The 23,471-nt window shown below is 44.9% G+C and overlaps 1 protein-coding gene across 1 annotated transcript in view; it reads right to left on the bottom strand.

Annotated features, from left to right (window-relative positions):
- The window catches only part of LOC128698617 (choline transporter-like protein 1), a 162,559-nt gene that overhangs the window by 85,288 nt on the left and 53,800 nt on the right, over window positions 1–23,471 (bottom strand). Inside the window, exon 2 of the mRNA XM_070082732.1 lies at window positions 12,588–12,652. Coding sequence (XP_069938833.1) covers window positions 12,588–12,629 — 42 coding nt within the window. The 5' untranslated portion in view covers window positions 12,630–12,652. The remainder of the gene's footprint in view (window positions 1–12,587; window positions 12,653–23,471) is intronic.

Here is a 23,471-nt window from a genome sequence, read left to right on the forward strand (position 1 = left end):
AGTGGTGGTGCGTGAGGTATGAGTTTTGGTGCGTGAGGTATGAGTGGTGGTGCGTGAGGTATGAGTGGTAGTGCGTGAGGTGAGTAGGTGCGGTGGAGGTATGGAGTGGTAGTGTGTGAGGTATGAGTGGTGCGTGAGGTATGAGTGGTGGTGCGTGAGGCATGAGTGGTGGTGCGTGAGGTATGAGTGGTGGTTCGTGAGGTGTGTGTGGTAGTGCGTGAGGTATGAGTAATAGTGCGTGAGGTCTGAGTGGTGGTGCGTGAGGTATGAGTGGTGGTGCCTAAGGTATGAGTGGTGGTGCGTGAGGTATGAGTGGCGGTGCGTGAGGCGTGAGTGGTAGTGCGTGAAGTAACAAGAATTGAGACAGTGACAATGCCACGCAGAATGGATATTTACTGATCCTCTCTCTCTCTCTCTCTCGTTCTCTCTCTCTCTCTGTCTCTCTCTCTCTCTGTCTCTCTCTCTCTCTCTCTCTCTCTCTCTCTCTCTCTCTCTCTCTCTCTCTCTCTCTCTCTCTCTTTCTCTCTCTCTCTCCCTCCCTCTTTTTTTTTTTACACAAGGTTTGACAAGGTTATGAATCCCTAGCTTTATTGACAAGCTATTTACAGGTTTAGGATTCCTGACTTTATTGAGAAGCTATTTACTGGTTAAAGATTCCTAACTTTATTGGAAAGCTAAGAGCTGTTACCTACATCAGCTCATTTGAAAGCATTTTTATTGTTATGAGACATACAAGTAGGGAACAGGATGAAGTTGGAGCCATCTGTGGGCCAGCATTGTCATGTGATCAACTGACTTTATCTCGTTGACATTATAATGCTGTACGAATGTGTTCCATACTCGAGTCATCCTGGGTATGTATGATCTCAGATGGAGTGATGTTCTGGAGAAGGGTACAGCCAGAGTGAAGTTGCTGCTTTCTGCCCGTCTTGTGGCACAAAAGCTTGTTTCACGCTGTCCTCGAAGTGGATCCAAGTGTGGTACTTTGACAATATTGGCCTTGTACATAACAGTAAGGCCACCCACATCCCTCCTATGTTGAAGGTTCTGCTGAAATGACAGATCTATCCAGGACTGGTCCAGGCGAGAGATGAGACGTCTTGCTCTGTTCTCTACTCTGTCAAGCAGTCGCAGATGAGAGGGGGGGGGGCAGGCAAACCAAGAAAGTGGAGCATACTCAAGGTATGAGCGTACTTGTGCCTCGTACATAATCTTGCAACCCCTACTGTCAAGCAGATGCGAGATACAGCGAAGTGCTGTAAGCTTCCTGACTGCCTTGTTTGCAAGATTTACAACATGGTTCTTCATGGTTAGTTTGGAGTCAAATTTCACCCCTAGGATATCAACTTCTCCAAGTGCCAACACCCTCCCATTCATCCTGTCTCTCTCTCTCTCTCTCTCTCTCTCTCTCTCTCTCTCTCTCTCTCTCTCTCTCTCTCTCTCTCTCTCTCTCTCTCTCTCTCTCTCTCTCTCTCTCTCTCTCTCTCCACAAGGTTATCATTATAAAGTACATTTGGAATATATTTCATAACGGTTCTGAGAACAAAGGAAGAAATTTTTCCGCAAGATAGAGAGACGAGCAAGAAAAATCTGCCAGCATGATAGAGTTGAGCTCAAACTGACTCAGCATGATACAGCTGAGCTCAAACTGACTCAGCATGATAGAGCTCAGCTCAGACTGACTCAGCATGATACAGCTGAGCTCAGACTGACTCAGCATGATAGAGCTGAGCTCGCACAGACTCAGCATGATGGAGCTGAGCTCACATAGACTCAGAATGATAGAGCTGAGCTCACACAGACTCAGCATGATAGAGCTGAGCTCGCACAGACTCAGCATGATGGAGCTGAGCTCACACAGACTCAGCATGATAGAGCTGAGCTCACACAGACTCAGCATGATAGAACTGAGCTCACACAGACTCAGCATGATAGAGCTGAGCTCACACAGACTCAGCATGATAGAGCTGAGCTCACACAGACCCAGCATGACAGAGCTGAGCTCACACAGACTCAGCATGATAGAGCTGAGCTCACACAGACTCAGCATGATAGAGCTGAGCTCACACAGACTCAGCATGATAGAGCTGAGCTCACACAGACTCAGCATGATAGAGCTGAGCTCACACAGACTCAGCATGATAGAGCTGAGCTCACACAGACTCAGCATGATAGAGCTGAGCTCACACAGACTCAGCATGATAGAGCTGAGCTCACACAGACTCGGCATGATAGAGCTGAGCTCACACAGACTCAGCATGATAGAGCTGAGCTCACACAGACTCAGCATGATAGAGCTGAGCTCACACAGACTCAGCATGATAGAGCTGAGCTCACACATACTCAGCATAACAGAGCTGAGCTCACATAGACCCCAGCATGACAGAGCTGGGCTCACACAGACCCAGCATGATAGAGCTGAGCTCACACTGACCCAGCATGATAGAACTGAGCTCACACAGACTCGGCATGATAGAGCTGAGCTCACACAGACTCAGCATGATAGAACTGAGCTCACACAGACTCAGCATGATAGCGCTGAGCTCACACAGACTCAGCATGATAGAGCTGAGCTCACACAGACTCAGCATGATAGATCTGAGCTCACACAGACTCATCATGATAGAGCTGAGCTCACACAGACAGCATGATAGAGCTGAGCTCACACACACTCAGCATAACAGAGCTGAGCTCACATAGACCCAGCATGATAGAGCTGGGCTCACGCAGACCCAGCATGACAGAATTGAGCTCACACAGACTCAGAATAACGGAGCTGGGCTGACACAGACCTAGCATGATAGAGCTGAGCTCACACAGACTCAGCATGATAGATTTGAGCTCACACAGACCCAGCATGATAGAGCTGAGCTCACACTGACCCAGCATGATAGAGTTGAGCTCACACAGATTCAGCATGATAGAGCTGAGCTCAAACAGACTCAGCATGATAGAGCTGAGCTCACACAGACCCAGCGTGACAGAGCTGAGCTCACACTGACCCAGCATGATAGAGCTGAGCTCACACAGACTCAACATGATAGAGCTGAGCTCACACAGACTCAGCATGATATAACTGAGCTCACACAGATCCAGCATGATAGAGCTGAGCTCACACTGACCCAGCATGATAGAGCTGAGCTCACACTGATCCAGCATGATAGAGCTGAGCTCACACAGACTCGGTATGATAGAGCTGAGCTCACACAGACTCAGCATGACAGAGCTGAGCTCACACAGACCCAGCATGATAGAGCTGAGCTCACACAGACCCAGCATGATAGAGTTGAGCTCACACAGACCCAACATGACAGAACTGGGCTCACACAGACTCAGCATGATAGAGCTGAGCTCACACAGATTCAGTATGATAGAGCTGAGCTCACACAGACTCAGCATGATAGAGCTGAGCTCGCACAGACCCAGCATGATTGAGCTGAGCTCACACAGACTCAGCATGATAGAGCTGAGCTCACACAGACTCAGCATGATAGAGCTGAGCTCACACAGACTCAGCATGATAGAGCTGAGCTCACACAGACTCAGCATGATAGAACTGAGCTCACACAGACTCAGCATAATAGAGCTGAGCTCACACAGACTCAGCATGATAGATCTGAGCTCACACAGACTCAGCATGATAGAGCTGAGCTCACACAGACTCAGCATAACAGAGCTGAGCTCACACAGACCCAGCATGACAGAGCTGAGCTCACATAGACCCAGCATGACAGAGCTGGGCTCACACAGACCCAGCATAACAGAGCTGGGCTCACACAGACCCAGAATGATAGAGTTGAGCTCACACAGACCCAGCATGACAGAGCTGGGCTCACACAGACACAGTACAACAGAGCTGGGCTCACACAGACCCAACATAACAGAGCTGGGCTCACACAGACCCAGCATGACAGAGTTGAGCTCACACAGACCCAGCATAACAGAGCTGGGCTCACACAGACCCAACATAACAGAGCTGGGCTCACCCAGACCCAGCATGGCAGAGTTGAGCTCTCACAGACTCAGCATAACAGAGTTGAGCTCACACAGACCCAGCATAACAGAGCTGGGCTCACACAGACCCAACATAACAGAGCTGGGCTCACCCAGACCCAGCATGGCAGAGTTGAGCTCTCACAGACTCAACATAACAGAGCTGGGCTCACACAGACCCAACATAACAGAGCTGGGCTCACACAGACCCAGCATGACAGAGTTGAGCTCACACAGACCCAGCATGACAGAGCTGGGCTCACACAGTCCCAACATAACAGAGCTGGGCTCACACAGACCCAGCATGACAGAGTTGAGCTCACATATAAGTGGTAGAGCTGACGAATACCTTCACTTGGCTGCTAATGTGAGAGACAAGGAAGGAGAACTGTAAACAATGATAAACCAGAATAACGATAGTTAAATAATACATCAACAAGGGTAAAGAACTCTTTATATATTTAGAGAGACGAGAAAGCTGAAAGTTACGATAGAAGTTTTATCTTAGCGAGAGTACAATGTCGAGTACTACTATTAATAAGCAAATATCTTATGTACTCAACTCAAAATTCACTTAATGCCGTCTATACAGTTGAACATTATACGAACTGGTTTAAATGTAACACAGCACGAACTGGTTTAAATGTAACACAGCACGAACTGGTTTAAATGTAACACAGCACGAACTGGTTTAAATGTAACACAGCACGAACTGGTTTAAATGTAACACGACCAAACTGGTTTAAATGTAACAGGACCAAACTGGTTTAAATGTAACACGACCAAACTGGTTTAAATGTAACACGACCAAACTGGTTTAAATGTAACACGACCAAACTGGTTTAAATGTAACACGACCAAACTGGTTTAAATGTAACACGACCAAACTGGTTTACATATATCCTCAGGCCTTTAGTCGCTGCGTAATCTTATTAAAGGGTCTGTCTCCCCATATTCCGTACGCCCCAGTTCCCTCTACCTCACTGCATGCAAAAGGAATAGTGCAGAGCGGGGCTTGTATTTCTTGAGCAGTTAAAGATCACCTTTGAAAATCTGAAGCCAATCGAAAGAGACATTCACAGATTACTGCATGGAATCTATCCCAATTTCTTCAATAAAAAATAACAAATTATCACTTAGACAACCTAAATGCAATTCGAACCTTCTTGTAAGAACTGTGTATTAGAGGTCAGATTTTGAAAGCATTCAGAGGAGGCTTTCTCTAGTTATCACCACGAGATATCTCTAGTTATCACCACGAGATATCTCTAGTTATCACCACGAGATATCTCTAGTTATCACCACGAGATATCTCTAGTTATCACCACGAGATGTCTCTAGTTATCACCACGAGATATCTCTAGTTATCACCACGAGATATCTCTAGTTATCACCACGAGATATCTCTAGTTATCACCACGAGATATGTCTAGTTATCACCACGAGATATCTCTAGTTATCACCACGAGATATGTCTAGTTATCACCACGAGATATCTCTAGTTATCACCACGAGATATCTCTAGTTATCACCACGAGATATCTCTAGTTATCACCACGAGATATCTCTAGTTATCACCACGAGATATCTCTAGTTATCACCACGAGATATGTCTAGTTATCACCATGAGATATCTCTAGTTATCACCACGAGATATCTCTAGTTATCACCACGAGATATCTCTAGTTATCACCACGAGATATCTCTAGTTATCACCACGAGATATGTCTAGTTATCACCACGAGATATCTCTAGTTATCACCACGAGATATCTCTAGTTATCACCACGAGATATCTCTAGTTATCACCACGAGATATATTCTCACCTTATCAACTAGGATACCACCACACTTACAAGTTTATTATGTTAGTTAACTGGTAAATTTGCGCCTACACAGCCTAAACCCAAAAGGTATTATCTATTTTATGACCTGCATCAGGCAATCAAAATGAAAGTTAAGAGTCACACTAAAGTTATTTCATACAAAGAAAGAATACCATTTTAAAATATAATTAGCAAATTGGAACCCACACACTTCAGCAGAAATACTTTAAAAACCAGTGTTAAAAGTTTGAAGAACATTACAAGAGTCTTTCTCAAGTTATCACACGGGAACCAACATGGGAATGGTCTGTAAAATTAAGTAGAGGACACCAGAGCACACCAGCAGTAGCACGAATCTTTTCCCAGCTGCGGTACACTACCTTTGAAATTGTAAAGGCGATCAGATGAGCCGTTCTCAAACTATAAACGATAATTGTGGAAGGTGATAAACAAATTAAAACAACCGCTTAAATTTATTCCTTCGGGGATACCTAATTACCCGGGGCAGGTAAACTGCATGCTAAAATCGTCAAAGAATCTACACACTAAATTGCCTACCTGCATACTAACAGTAATGCTCGCCAGATCAATAGCAGGAGGTTGAGAGGTTGGAATTTACCGAGCGCTCGGCCGGAAAGGTCAGTCAACGTGACGGTAGGAGGTGAAGTGTCACACTAGTGCAAACCAGCAAATGTTACTCCAGTCTTAAGAGAAGACAAGAGTTGAAGCCCCATGGTTGCTTAATTGCGTTTAAAGCTTGTCGACTGTACTATGGTCATTAAGACTGCAGCAATTGGTTAGTAGATACCGAACTACCACTACGCTTAGGAAAAACAGAAATAAACTGAAAAGGGTAAATACTTTCAATGTAGCGAGCAACGGGAAATCCATCACAACAGTAGCTTCAGTGATGTATCTGGGACTGTTCTTTGATCTTTGCATGTCAGGAGAACTGATAGTGAACAATGTAGCGAAACAAAAAAGCCGGGTTAAAGTTCATCTATAGGCAGGTACAATCTACCTACTGAGGCTGGCAGGACCCATGTCTAGCCCTTATACAATGTCATGTAGATTATTCTTATTCTTCATAGTGCTCTGACCTAACAAAAATGATGAAATTCATGGTGGACGTACGACCAAGGGAACCTGAAGCTAAATCATTTTTACAAAATTGTTCACAGTGTCCAGAATATCTTGCTGCAAATTTTCTCAAGGTTAGGAACCAGAGCCAGTATGGCACTAGGAACCAGAGCCAGTATGGCACTAGGAACCAGAGCCAGTATGGCACTAGGAACCAGAGCCAGTATGGCACTAGGAACCAGAGCCAGTATGGCACTAGGAACCAGAGCCAGTATGGCACTAGGAACCAGAGCCAGTATGGCACTAGGAACCAGAGCCAGTATGGCACTAGGAACCAGAGCCAGTATGGCACTAGGAACCAGAGCCAGTATGGCACTAGGAACCAGAGCCAGTATGGCACTAGGAACCAGAGCCAGTATGGCACTAGGAACCAGAGCCAGTATGGCACTAGGAACCAGAGCCAGTATGGCACTAGGAACCAGAGCCAGTATGGCACTAGGAACCAGAGCCAGTATGGCACTAGGGGAAGTAAACACAGTGGTCAGGAAGTGGAACAGCCTAGAAAGTGACGTAGTGGAGGCAGGAACCAGACATAGTTTTAAGACGAGGTATGATAAAGCTCATGGATCATGGGGAGAGAGGACCTAGTAGCGATCAGTGAAGAGGCGGGGCCAGGAGCTATGACTCGACCCCTGGCCAGGCCTCAAACACACTCTCCTACACAACAATAAAGATGGAGAGAAAAGTAATTCCCAGTATTGTTCCTTTATTTAATGATTACCTAAATTTTATATATTTTATTATTTATCGTATTTATTTTTATTGTAATTCATTTTCATGCATTTAAATGACTCAGTTTATACGGTTTTATTGTTAATAATTATAACTGGTTGCTACTGTATCTAAGAGTTAGTTTAACAGGTGTTATAAGAGAACAGCGGAAATACGTCGCTTTTTGAACGTTTTATTGAGGTTATTCTTTGTAAGTTACACAAATATTATTAATTACGAGAACTGTGATCATTATGTTTGTAACTTTACTTAAATAAAGTAACTTACACCAGCAGACAAAAATACTTTAGTCCTTAAAATATGGATTAAAGTCTCAGTATATGATAAATACACAAATAACCCACACATAGGAGAGAGGAACTTACGACGACGTTTCGGTACAACTTGAACCATTTACAAAGTTAGTGTGACTGTAAATGGTCCAAGTCGGACCGAAACGTCGTGGTAAGCTCCTCTCTCCTACGTGCGGGTTATTTGTGTATTGTTCCAGTCACGGTGTTGTGGTCTTTTTGTTCTTTATGATAAATACTTTCTAAAGGGTTCAGAAAACCGATAACTTGATGAATGGGAAACTTGTGCAACACTTGGGTGTCTTTACTGAGGAAACGTTTCGCCAGTTAGTGTCTTTTTCAGTCCAATAAAGAAGAAAACAGTGGAAGATGAGGACGACTTAGAGATAATCTTCTCTGACACAGCAGCATCTTAAGTCTTCATACAGAGAATTCTTCAATGCTGGCATGACTTATAGGTGTAGCTTCCACTAGTGGATTTTACCCACCAGTGACATCGCCTCCAACTGCTGCGTCTCACCTGCCTGTAGTATATAAGTTACTTCTCTGCGCATATGTTAAGTTTTAGTCAAGACTGAGGGACTGAACACATGTCCAGCCTGACGGATTGATTTCCTCAAACTCCTCATCTTCCACCATTGTTCTGTATATTGGACTGATGAAGTCACCGTGACATAATTCACCTCAGACATCGAGTTCGATATTAAAAACATCATTTTAGACATATTCATAAAATTTAAGTAAAATAATTTCTGCAACATTGCAAGCTCCAGATAATGTGTTGATTGCAACAGAAAAGGCCTAGAGCTATCTATCAACTACCCCTGTGGTTGTTTTGCATCTTGCATCGTTTGTTCGTGAGTTTTCAATCTTAGTTTTTAAATCATAATTGTAAGATATTAATTATGTCACGACAAAAACAATTATCACAACTACCATAACCTTGTATATTATTGTTCTCTGTCCATGAGTTGTGTGTGATGAGTGTCTTGTGTGGCGACCACAAGCTGCTGCAGTGTTGCCATCATCACGCAAACATTTCTTACGGATGAAAATTCAGCTCAGATGAAAACACACACACACACACGAACTATTAAATCTCTGCACCAAATTCACCTTAAACCAGCAAATATTAGAGCCTACAAGACTAGAAAATACGCTGGACCTAATCTTCACTAACAACGACGATCTGATACGTAATATAACCGTATCAAAGACAATACTCTCAGATCACAGCATAAAGGTACAAACATGTATGCACAGGGCTCCTGACCAGCAAAATGTGATCAGTCACGAAGGTCTCTTCACAAAATTCAGTTTCAATAACAAAAACATACAATGGGATCAAATCAACCATGTCCTAAATGAAACAAGCTGGGAAAATATCCTAAACAACACAGATCCTAACATTTGCCTAGAAAAAAAAATGAATTCTGTGGTTCTTGAGATCTATTCAAGACAAATTCCATTAAGAAAAAGAAAGAGAAGATGTAAACTAGAAAGAGAGAGATGCTCCCTTAACAGACGAAGGCGAAGAATCACAGAGCTGCTGAGAGAGGCCAATATATCTGAAATACGAAGGGAGGCACTGGTCAATGAAATTGTAAATATCGAACTTAAGCTGAAGGAATCTAACAGGAGAAAAAAATCACAGGAAGAACTAACAGCCATAAAGCAAAGTGAAAAAAACAAACAAAATACTTCTTATGCCAAATCTAAGGGAAAAACAACATCCAGTATTGGGCCCCTGCTTAGGCGTGATGGGACATACACAGATGACAGCCAAGAAATGAGTAAGATATTAAAGTCCCAGTACGACTCAGTGTTCAGCGAGCCACTGCCCAGACTAAGGGTCGACAATCCAAATGAATTATTTATGAATGAAACCCAAAATTTGGACATCTCGAAAATCTCGGATATTATCCTAACTCCACAAGACTTTGAAAAGGCAATAAATGACATCCCCATGCACTCTGCCCCAGGCCCAAACTCATGGAACTCCGTGTTCATCAAGACTTGCAAGAAGCCCTTATCGCGTGCCTTCAGCATTCTATGGAGAGGGAGCATAGACACAGGGGTTAATCCCACACACACACTAAAAACAACAGACATAGCCCCACTCCACAAAGGTGGCAGTAAAGCAATTGCAAAGAACTACAGACTGATTGCACTAACATCCCATATCATAAAAATCTTTGAGAGGGTTCTGAGAAACAAGATCGCTAACCACTTAGATACCCATCAATTGCACAACCCAGGGCAACACGGGTTTAGAACAGGTTGCTTCTGCCTGTCCCAGCTACTGGACCATTATGACAAGGTCCTGGATGCTGTTGAGGATAAACAAAATACAGATGTAGTATACACAGACTTTGCAAAAGCTTTCGACAAGTGTGACCATGGTGTAATAGCACACAAAATGCGTGATAAAGAAATAACAGAAGTTGCTAGATGGATCTATAACTTCTTGACAAAGAGAACACAAAGAGTAATAGTGAACAGAGTAAAGTTCCAGGCAGCCACTGTGAAAAGCTCTGTTCCATAAGGCACAATACTCCCTCCCATTCTATTCCTCATCCTCATTTTGGACATAGAGATGTAAGCCACAGCTCCATGTCTTCCTATGCGGATGACACCCGGATCACCATGGCTGTGACGTCCATCGAAGGCACTGCAAGACTCCAAGCGGACATCAACCAAATCTTCAAATGGGCCACTCAAAACAATATGAAGTTCAACGAGGAGAAATTTCAACTACTCAGATATGGAAAACTTGAGTAAATTAAAAATGCATCAGGGTATACGACAAAGTCTGGTATAAACCTTGGTAATAAATACCGACAAGTTGGTTTAGAAAGACACGTAAGCAAACACTATAACATATTTATTAGAAAACGTTTCGGTCCTGGGACCTTGATCACTTCTAACATACAGAGGTAGAAAGACATTATATATAGGCGGAGAGTGAGGTGTGACGCACGTGACCTGAGGAATGTCATAAGAACATAAGAATGGAGAAACACTGTAGAAGGCCTACTGGCCCATGCGAGGCCATGCGAGGTTGCTTTTGATAAGGACCTGCCTCGCATGGGCCAGTAGGCCTTCTACAGTGTTTCTCCATTCTTATGTTCTTATGACATTCCTCAGGTCACGTGCGTCACACCTCACTCTCCGCCTATATATAATGTCTTTCTACCTCTGTATGTTAGAAGTGATCAAAGTCCCAGGACCGAAACGTTTTCTAATAAATATGTTATAGTGTTTGCTTACGACAAAGTCTAACTATACAATAGAGCGACAAAGAAATGTGAAGGACCTGAGAGTGATAATGTCAGAGGATCTCGCCCTCAAAGACCACAACAATGTAACTACCTCATCTGCTAGGAAAATGAAAGGATAAATAATGAGAACCTTCAAAACTAGGAACGCCAAGCCCATGATGATCCTCTTCGAATCGCTTCTTCTCTCTGGGCTGGAATACTGCTGTACACTAACGGCCCCCTTCAAGGCTGGAGACATTGCAGACCTGGAGAGTGTACAAAGAACTTTCACAGCACACATAAGTACGATAAGGCACCTAAATTACTGGGAACTGTTGAAGGTCCTTGATCTGTATTCCCTGGAATGCAGGCGAGAGAGATACATGAAAATATACACTTGGAAGGTTTTGGAGGGATTGGTACTTAAGCTGCACACGAAAATCACTCCCTATGAAAGCAAAAGACTCGACAGGAGATGCAACATTCCCCCGATGAAAAGCAGGGGCACCACTAGTATTTTGAGAGACAACATAAGAAGTGTCCGGGGCCAAAGACTGTTCAGCTGCCTCCCAGCATACATAAGGGGGATTACCAATAGATCCCTGGCTGTCTTCAAGAAGGCGCTGGGCAGGCACCTGAAGTCAATACCTGACCAAACGGGCTGTGGTTCGTACGCCAGTTTGCGTGCGTTAGGCAGTAACAGCCTGAATGATCAGACCCTGATCCACAATGAGGCCTGGTCTCAGACCGAGCCGCGGGGGCGTTGACCCCCGAAACTTTCTCCAGGTAAACTCCAGGTAAATGGGTGAAATTCGAACACACAAGCCAGCGCTAAATCTAGGAAGCAAGTTCGTTATCCACTGTCCCATGCTGACTTGAGAAGATTCATCCCACTAGTTATATCACTATACACACTGGGAAGGTTAGCATGGGCCACCATTGTGACCACAAATGCAGGTTTTTTTAGATTAATGTTTCCCAACATGGTTGTGCCAAGCTCCAGCTCAAGTGCCTTTGTCAATGTTATCACGCAAGTCAGACAAGCATTGCCTATGCTGTTTTCCACAGATGCCTCTGTTTCTTGTTATTTTGGTCTGTAGCTCTAGGACCCAGACTAGGTGTGTGCGTGTAGGCATGAGTTACACAAAACATCAGTGTGCGAAATTAGTTAACACTTGCCTTGACTGTGTGTGTACTCACCTAATTGTGGTTGCAGGAATCGAGACTCAGCTCCTGTGTGTGTGTGTGTGTGTGTGTGTGTGTGTGTGTGTGTGTGTGTGTGTGTGTGTGTGTGTGTGTGTGTGTGTGCGTGTGTGTGTGTGTGTGCGTGTGTGTGTGTGTACTTACCTTGGATGTGTGTACACGTGAAGCTGTACCACAGCATCCCATGCCTCCTGCCTCTCCTACGTTCGCTGTAACGAGAAAGAAGAAACGTGGACTTAATTATTATTGCTGTTTTTATATTTATAGGAAGATGTTGAACCCGCACGGGTCGTACGACACTTGGGGAATTCAAGGTAATCACGTTTAATATAAAGAAAGTTAAAATTAACTCCAGTTCCTTGGTCCAGCTTGTTAGTAACACTGAACATCACATACTCTTGGTCCAGCTTGTTAGTAACACTGAACATCACACACTCTGGGTCCAGCTTGTTAGTAACACTGAACATCACATACTCTTGGTCCAGCTTGTTAGTAACACTGAACATCACACACTCTGGGTCCAGCTTGTTAGTAACACTGAACATCACACACTCTGGGTCCAGCTTGTTAGTAACACTGAACATCACACACTCTGGGTCCAGCTTATTAGTAACACTGAACATCACACACTCTGGGTCCAGCTTGTTAGTAACACTGAACATCACACACTCTGGGTCCAGCTTGTTAGTAACACTGAGCATCACACACTCTGGGTCCAGCTTGTTAGTAACACTGAACATCACACACTCTTGCTCCAGCTTGTTAGTAACACTGAACATCACACACTCTGGGTCCAGCTTGTTAGTAACACTGAACATCACACACTCTGGGTCCGAAAAGAAATAAGAACACTGTTCTTGACAGAGAGAGCATGGTAAGAAAAGTAGTATATGTACATGCCACTGTTCATAGACTTGTGATAAATGGGAGAAGAAGAGAGTGTAGCCGAGCAATGGACATGTACTGTACATCAAGGAAAGGAAACAGAGAGTTAGATTCCCATTCATCTTTGAACTTGATGGAAGGACCCAGATTGTTAAATGCATCGAGAAATGGTTGGAAGAGACCAGAGTCGTGTGTCCTCTGCATCCGTCACCGTCAGTTTCTTGACTAAGAAATTGCCACTTTTCGCAGTTCGTTCTCTCTTCTTGGCTACTCTTCCTATTTCATAAACTCTGCTACTCACTTGCTAAACAGACTTTCTTCTCTCTCAGACTCTCTAGTCCTGTGATATCTCCTGTCTGTCTTCCCTATACTCCCAGTCTCCTAAATCTTAACAACTCTCGCCTTATCTTAGACATTAAGCTTAGTCTTCGCCAAACTCTCTTCGTAGTAACCTAGTTCGTATATCTCCTGCTACTGATGACTTCCAGCATGACAGAATATGATTTCCAGCATGAGTAAATATGACTTCCAGCATGGCTGGAATAACACTCAGGTACTAAGTGTTACATCAAGGTGGGAAGGAACAACTGAAATGTAAGAAACACTTGACATTACTCTTCTCTAGCCACGACTGTAGTAGGTTCGCCGGTCTTGGCCCGGCCCGGGTCTTTTCCAGATGGTGACCCGCGATAACCACTAGCCAGGGGATCGAACCCGAGACCTTGAGGTGGGTGGGGGGGGGAGAATGTTTCATATGGCACATGTGTAGTGTGTCTCACCTGTTTAGTCAGTTGTAGAATTATAATTACTGTTGCACAGTTGTAGTGACTGTTGTACGTTTGTTCTCGTGCATGTAACATGCTTGTTACACTGGTAGTGTACAGTGTTACACTGGTAGTGTACAGTGTTATACTGGTAGTGTACAGTGTTACACTGGTAGTGTACAGTGTTATACTGGTAGTGTACAGTGTTATACTGGTAGTGTACAGTGTTACACTGCTGGTTATAGTGTTACAGTGGTGGTTACAGAGTTACACTGGCGGTTACAGTGTTACACTGCTGGTTAAAGTGTCATACTAGTCACAGTGTTACACTGGTAGTTACAGTATTACAGTAGTAGTTACAGTGTTACACTGGTGGTTACAGTGTTACATTGGTGGTTACAGTGTCACACTGATAGTTGCAGTGCCACACTGGTGGTTACAGTGTTATACTGGTGGTTACAGTGTTACATTGGTGGTTACAGTATTACACTGGTGGTTACAGTGTTACACTGGTGTTTACAGTGTTACACTGGTGTTTACAGTGTTACACTGGTGGTTACAGTGTCACACTGTTGGTTACAGTGTCACACTGGTGGTTACAGTGTCAAACTGGTGATTACAGTGTTACACTGGTGGTTACAGTGTCACACTGGTGATTACAGTGTTACACTGGTGGTTACAGAGTTACACTGGTGGTTACAGTGTTACACTGGTGGTTACAGTGTTACACTGGCGGTTACAGTGTTACACTGGTGGTTACAGTGTCACACTGGTGGTTACAGTGACGCACTTGTTGCTACACACACACACACAACACCTGGTACTTGGCACGACTGGCCTCTGGTCTCTGCCTCACATTTCAGTAATCTCAGAAATTGCAGACTGTCCTCACGCACATAGTGAAGCGCGCCCCAGCCAGGGTCACACACACACACACACACACACACACACACACACACACACACACACACACACACACACACACACACACACACACACACACATACACACACACACACGCACACATACAAAGGCGGGACCAGGAGCTGAGTCTTGACCCCTGCAACCACAATTAGGTGAGTACAATTAGGTGAGTACAATTAGGTGAGTACACACACATACACAAACACACACACACACACACACACACACACACACACACACACACACACACACACAAACACACACACACACACACACACACACACACACACACACACACTCACAAAAGCGAGGCAGTAAACTATAGACCAGTGTCATTGACGTGTACAGTATGCAAAGTCATGGAGAAAATTATCAGGAGGAGAGTGGTGGAACACCTGGAACGGAACAAGATCATAAACGACAACCAGCACGAATTCATGGAAAGCAAATCCTGTGTCACAAAACTACTGGAGTTTTATGACAAGGTAACAGAAGTAAGACACGAGAGAGAGAGGTGGGTTGATTGCATTTTCATGGACTGCAAGAAGGCCTTCGACACAGTTCCTCACAAGAGATTAGTGCAGATGCTGGAGGATCAGGCGTGTATAACAGGAAGGGCACTGCAATGGATCAGAGAATATCTGACAGGGAGGCAACAGCGAGTCATGGTACGTAATGAGGTATCACAGTGGGCACCTGTGACGAGCGGGGTCCCACAGGAGTTATTCCTAGGACCAGTGCTATTTTTGGTATATGTGAATGACATGATGGAAGGGATAGATTCAGAAGCGTCCCTGTTCGCAGATGATGTGAGGCTAATGAGGAGAATTAAATCAGATGAGGATCAGGCAGGACTTCAAAGAGACCTGGACAGGCTGGACACCTGGTCCAGCAACTGGCTCCTCGAATTTAACCCCGCCAAATGCAAAGACATGAAGATCGGGGAAGGGCAAAGAAGACCATAGACAGGGAATAGGCTAGGCAAACCACCTGGATTCCCAACAACTGCACAGTCCAGGGCAACATGGGTTCAGGGCAAGTCGCTCCTGCCTCTCACAACTACTAGATCACTATGATATGGCCTTGGATGCACTGGAAAAAAAACAGAATGCAGATGTAATATACACAGACTTTGAAAAAGCGTTTGACAAGTGCAATCATGGCGTACTAGAGCACAAAATACGTGCTAAAGGAATAACTGGCAAAGTGAGGAGATGGATCTTCAACTTCCTAACCAGTCGAACACAAAGAGTAGTGGTCAACAGAGTTCAATCGGAGGCTGCCATAGTGAAGAGCTCTGTTTCAAAAGGCACAGTACTCGCCCCCATCCTGTTCCTCATCCTCATATCAGACATAGACAGAGATGTAATCCACAGCACCGTATCATCCTCTGCAGACGATACTAGGATCTGCATGAGGCTGTCATCTATTGAGGACACGGTTAACCTCCAAGTTTTCCAATGGGCAACGGATAACAATTTGATGTTCAATGAGGACAAATTCCAACTACTCCGTTATGGAAAACTGGAGGAGATAATAACTAGAACAGAGTATACTACAAACTCTGGCCATACAATAGAGCGGAAAAATAATATAAGGGACCTGGGAATAGTAATGTCTGAGGATCTCACTTTCAAGGATCACAACAGAGCCACGATCACAAGTGCAAAGAAAATGATAGGATGGATAATGAGAACGTTCAAAACGAGAGATGCCAAGCCAATGATGATCCCTTTCAAATTACTTATTCTCTCTAGGTTGGAATACTGCTGTACATTAACATCTCCGTTCAAAGCAGGTGAAATTGCAGATCTAGAGAGTGTACAGAGAATCTATACTGCACGTATAAGTTCTATCAAGCACCTGAACTACTGGGAACGCTTGAAAGCACTTGACTTGTACTCGTTGAAACGCAGGAGAGAGAGATATATCATAATCTACACTTGGAAAATCCTAGAAGGAATGGTCCCGAATCTGCACACAGAAATCACTCCCTACGAAAGTAAAAGACTGGGCAGGCGATGCGAAATACCCCCAATTAAAAGTAGGGGCGCCATTGGTACACTAAGAGAAAACACCATAAGTGTCCGGGGCCCAAGACTGTTCAACAGCCTCCCACCAAGCATAGGGGGAATTACCAATAGGCCCCTGGCTGCCTTCAAGAGAGAGCTGAACAGATACCTAAAGTCAGTGCCGGATCAGCCGAGCTGTGGTTCGTACGTTGGACTACGTGCGGCCAGCAGTAACAGCCTGGTTGATCAGGCCCTGATCCACCGAGAGGCTTGGTCGTGGACCGGGTCTCGGGGACGTTGATCCCCGGAATAACCTCCAGGTAGACTCCAGGCAGGTAGGCGGCCAAAGACCCGCAAACCTCACTCAAGAAGATCCTGGGGTAAGCATAATACCGAGCATGTCTCCGGAAGCACACATTAACTAGATAACTGCTGCAGCATATGGGCGCCTGGCAAACCTGAGAATAGCGTTCCGATACCTTAGTAAGGAATCGTTCAAGACTCTGTACACCGCATACGTCAGGCCAGTTTACAGCACCAGTTTGGAACCCACACCTGGTCAAGCATGTCAAGAAATTAGAGAAAGTGCAAAGGTTTTCAACAAGGCTAGTTCCGGAGCTCAGGGGAATGTCCTACGAAGATTCGTTAAGGGAAATCGGCCTGACGACACTGGAGGACAGGAGGGTGAGGGAATAAAGGCATGCAAAATACTGAGAGGAATAGACAAGGCGGACAAAGACAGGATGTTCCAGAGAGGGGACACAGAAACAAGGGGTCACAATTGGAAGCTGAAGACTCAGATGAGTCAATAGGGATGTTAGGAAGTATTTCTTTAGTCATAGAGTTGTCAGGAAGTAGAATAGCCTGGAAAGTGACGTAGTGGAGGCAGGAACCATACACAGTTTTAATTAAGACGAGGTATGATAAAGCTCATGGAGCAGGGAGAGGGAGGACCCAGTAGCGACCAGTGAAGAGGCGGGGCCGGGAGCTGAGTATCGACCCCTGCAACCACAATTAGACGAGTACACACACAAGGAGAGAGTGGACCTTGAAACGACTAGTGAAGAGGCGGGCCAGGAGCTATGACTCGACCCCTGCAACCACAATTACCAGGTCAGTACACTCACACACACAGTACCCCCCCCCCCCTCATCCACAGGTTAAGCGTCTATCGACAATTGATTTTGACAACTGGTAACTAACACACGCACAAGATAAGTCGTAATGAGCGAGTCAGTGAATGAACAATGCTGGACAGAGACTCGAACTGTGGTTGGTGCATGTAATGTGATTGTACAGCAATGCAAGCAACCATACGACCTGTTTTTGTAATACTCATTTGTGCTTAATTGTTATCTGTTTACAATAATGTTTTACCACTGAATACTTCATTGCTTAGTTAATCTTAAGTTAATTTTAAGCCTGCCCGTAATGCTATGTATTCAAGTGGCTTTGGCATGCTGCATTTAACTGTATTCTTTTGTACTTCTCTGTATCATGTTCAAATAAATAAATAAATAAATAAATAAATAGGCCCAACCTTATAACCACTCAACCACGGAACTTAAAATAGAATGATTTTACAACCATCACAACTGTGAGTTGGTTGTGTCAGCAGCTCCAGCCATGACACTACTGTCTCTTCCTACACTCTCAACACCTTCCATGGAACATCTATGATCGTAGATGATTATTCACTGAGTATCCTTCGTTACTCCTTAACTCTGAAGGTGAGTGATGGATGTTATATTTCTGAGAGTCACTGGAACTGTGATGTTTGTTCACCTCTGGCAAGACAGCTGTTGACTGAATGATGGTCACTGTTGTTACTTTGTTTGGGATCACCCAACCTTGTGGGAGACGACCCATGTGTAGCAAAACTATGTAAACTATTATTATTGTAATCATCTTTATTATTATTATCACTAAAACCTGCTATTATTACTTTACTACTACTACTGCTATTATTATTCATAAAAATTGTGAAGCGCCAAATGCTAGATGGTTGCTCGTGCTAGCGATGTTGGAGGCTCGATCCTTCGTTTACTAACGGTGACTCTCCATGGCAAGACAGAGGAAGTGAGCGATGCTCTGCTGTAGATAACATGTGACTGCTCCAGCAGTCAGAGTCCCTCAGGAAGGTTCCTTGATGTTGGTGAGGGGCTCTTGATTTAGGGAATTGGATCTGTGCTCCATTTCCCCGAATTAAGCCTGAATGCCTTCCACCTCCCTCCCCCCAGGCGCTGTATAATCCTACGGGTTTAGCGCTTCCCCTTGATTATAATAATAATAATAATCCAGCAGTCAGATCAAGCTCTACCCTGCCTTCCCTGGCAGGGTAGAGCTTGAGGTCACTCTCCCGTAAACTAAGTTAATTGCACAGAGGAGCGCACAAGCATGAGAGTCGTAGCTGATCAATACTACTGGAATTTGCACTAATGAAATTGCTACTTAACCTCAAGATTGATGTCGGTAACTGCGTCACTCCTTCACTCCTCTAGTCATCCTGGAGCTTGTCTCTAGCTACTTCTGTTCTTATTCTCGTCGTTGGCTTCAAGTTATCGGGAAAATAATGTACATAGGATCCAATCTCCTGCCATGGGTTCGAATCCCCCCATTCTGTGATCTGATTAGATTTGTTTTACATATATTAAGAATAACAGTGATCCTAGTACTGGTCATTGAAATCCTCACTGGTTTCTGTTTCTCATCCATACATTAATTAATGGTAATACCGATAACTTGATGAATGAGACACATGTGCAACTCTTGGGTAGAATTCTGTCTCCAAGAGGAAACTGAACGAGTATCTTCACCAGGTGCTAGATCAACTACCAGCAGCAACAGTTTGGTTGACCAGGCAAGCACCAAACGATCCTGCCAAGGCCGGGCCCCGGGAGTAGAAAAACTCTCGGAACTCACCAAAGGTATATCAAAGGTAGGTTTAGTGATGAACTTGCGAGGCAGGAATTTCTAATTCTAAAAATATTTGTTCTGACCACTACTCTCTGACAGCCGTTCATCAGTGATCCCTTGATGTGCGACACCGATAATAGTAATAATAATAATAATAATAATAATAATAATAATAATAATAATAATAATAATAATAATCTATATTTCTACAAATATATGTACAAGGTATACAGACCATAGCTGACATCAGTAACATACTACTACACAGAAAGCCGCTTGTTATGCTGAGCATTTCGGGCAAATTATGTCAGTTTTGTTCCAGGATGCGACCCACACCAGTCCACTAACACCCAGGTGCCCATTTTAGTGATGTGGAACATAGACATCCAGTGTAAGGAAACACGCCCAATGTTTTTACCTTCGCTGGGAATCGAATCCGGACACCTCACCTTGTGAAGCGAGGGCTTTAGCCACCAGGCCACGGAGCATCTTTGCTCAGGTTTCAAAGTGAGTTGTGGCTTACTGTGTCAAACACTTCCTTGCATGAGGAATTAAACACGTGCACTACATCTGGGTATCTTTATTTGTAGACGTTTCGCCGTCCAGTGGCTTTATCAATACAAATTCAAGGATATGATGGGAAGACAGTAGAACTATATACCAAAGACGAAGTAATCACTCCGTCAGCCTTGAAGTTGGTGAAGAGCACCGTAGTCTTCAGAATCTTGTCGGTATTGTATACTATTGTATACTATTCATGTACTATTTTATTGCGTATCCCTGAACAACAGTGAACTCCCTCCCGTCGTTCTTGAAATCCCATGGAAAGTAATCGAGCGTCGAGGGAGAGAGAGAGAGATGGGGGAGGGTGGATAGGAAGAGGTGGAAAGAAGGGAGAGGGGGAGGGAGACAGGGAGGTTGATCGAAGGAACTGAAAGTTGACTTCAGTTCAATTTTAACTTCCATTTGTGTCACCTTGTTCCTGATCTCAGCTTTGAAAAAACTCCAACACTGCCTGGTCTGTCAAGTCCTGTGAGTACCTTGAAGGTTGTTACCATGTCTCCTCCAGGTCTTGCCTATATAAGGTCGTCAGGTTCCATTTCTTTAGCCATTGGGAAAAAGACACTGGCAGCAAAGGAGCCTTTCAGTATAACGTTTCGCTGAAGACTGGCATCTATCGAGTACCTACTTGACAAAGCCCAGCCTTGGTACTTGATAAAGCCCAGCCTTGGTACTTGATAAAGCCCAGCCTTGGTACTTGATAAAGCTCAGCCTTGGTACTTGATAAAGCCCAGCCTTGGTACTTGACAAAGCCCAGCCTTGGTACTTGATAAAGCCCAGCCTTGGTACTTGACAAAGCCCAGCCTTGGTACTTGACAAAGCCCAGCCTTGATACTTGACAAAGCCCAGCCTTGGTACTTGACAAAGCCCAGCCTTGGTACTTGATAAAGCCCAGCCTTGGTACTTGACAAAGCCCAGCCTTGGTACTTGACAAAGCCCAGCCTTGGTACTTGACAAAGCCCAGCCTTGGTACTTGATAAAGCCCAGCCTTGGTATTTGACAAAGCCCAGCCTTGGTACTTGAGAAAGCCCAGCCTTGGTACTTGACAAAGCCCAGCCTTGGTACTTGACAAAGACCAGCCTTGGTACTTGACAAAGCCCAGCCTTGGTACTTGACAAAGCCCAGCCTTGGTACTTGATAAAGCCCAGCCTTGGTATTTGACAAAGCCCAGCCTTGGTACTTGACAAAGCCCAGCCTTGGTACTTGACAAAGCCCAGCCTTGGTACTTGACAAAACCCAGCCTTGGTACTTGACAAAGCCCAGCCTTCGAACTTGACAAAGCCCAGCCTTGGTACTTGACAAAACCCAGCCTTGGTACTTGATAAAGCCCAGCCCTGGTACTTGACAAAGCCCAGCCTTGGTACTTGAGAAAGCCCAGCCTTGGTACTTGATAAAGCCCAGCCTTGGTACTTGACAAAGCCCAGCCTTGGTACTTGACAAAGCCCAGCCTTGGTATTTGATAAAGCCCAGCCTTGGTACTTGACAAAGCCCAGCCTTGGTACTTGACAAAGCCCAGCCTTGGTACTTGACAAAGCCCAGCCTTGGTACTTGATAAAGCCCAGCCTTGGTACTTGATAAAGCCCAGCCTTGGTACTTGACAAAGCCCAGCCTTGGTACTTGACAAAACCCAGCCTTGGTACTTGACAAAGCCCAGCCTTGGTATTTGATAAAGCCCAGCCTTGGTACTTGACAAAGCCCAGCCTTGGTACTTGACAAAGCCCAGCCTTGGTACTTGACAAAGCCCAGCCTTGGTGCTTGATAAAGCCCAGCCTTGGTATTTGACAAAGCCCAGCCTTGGTACTTGAGAAAGCCCAGCCTTGGTACTTGACAAAGCCCAGCCTTGGTACTTGACAAAGACCAGCCTTGGTACTTGACAAAGCCCAGCCTTGGTACTTGACAAAGACCAGCCTTGGTACTTGACAAAGCCCAGCCTTGGTACTTGACAAAGCCCAGCCTTGGTACTTGATAAAACCCAGCCTTGGTATTTGACAAAGCCCAGCCTTGGTACTTGACAAAGCCCAGCCTTGGTACTTGACAAAGCCCAGCCTTGGTACTTGACAAAACCCAGCCTTGGTACTTGACAAAGCCCAGCCTTGGTACTTGACAAAACCCAGCCTTGGTACTTGACAAAGCCCAGCCTTGGTACTTGACAAAGCCCAGCCTTGGTACTTGACAAAACCCAGCCTTGGTACTTGATAAAGCCCAGCCCTGGTACTTGACAAAGCCCAGCCTTGGTACTTGACAAAGCCCAGCCTTGGTACTTGATAAAGCCCAGCCTTGGTACTTGACAAAGCCCAGCCTTGGTACTTGACAAAGCCCAGCCTTGGTATTTGATAAAGCCCAGCCTTGGTACTTGACAAAGCCCAGCCTTGGTACTTGACAAAGCCCAGCCTTGGTACTTGACAAAGCCCAGCCTTGGTACTTGATAAAGCCCAGCCTTGGTACTTGACAAAGCCCAGCCTTGGTACTTGACAAAGCCCAGCCTTGGTACTTGACAAAACCCAGCCTTGGTACTTGACAAAGCCCAGCCTTGGTATTTGACAAAACCCAGCCTTGGTACTTGACAAAGTCCAGCCTTGGTACTTGACAAAGCCCAGCCTTGGTACTTGAGAAAGCCCAGCCTTGGTACTTGACAAAGCCCAGCCTTGGTACTTGATAAAGCCCAGCCTTGGTACTTGATAAAACTCAGCCTTGGTACTTTATAAAGCCCAGCCTTGGTACTTGGCAAAGCCCAGTCTTGGTACTTGACAAAGCCCAGCCTTGGTACTTGACAAAGCCCAGCCTTGGTACTTGATAAAGCCCAGCCTTGGTACTTGACAAAGCCCAGCCTTGGTACTTGACAAAGCCCAGCCTTGGTACTTGATAAAGCCCAGCCTTGGTACTTGACAAAGCCCAGCCTTGGTACTTGACAAAGCCCAGCCTTGGTACTTGACAAAACCCAGCCTTGGTACTTGACAAAGCCCAGC

Source organism: Cherax quadricarinatus, chromosome 8, assembly GCF_038502225.1.
Source record: "Cherax quadricarinatus isolate ZL_2023a chromosome 8, ASM3850222v1, whole genome shotgun sequence".
In the NCBI taxonomy this organism is placed as follows: domain Eukaryota; kingdom Metazoa; phylum Arthropoda; class Malacostraca; order Decapoda; family Parastacidae; genus Cherax; species Cherax quadricarinatus.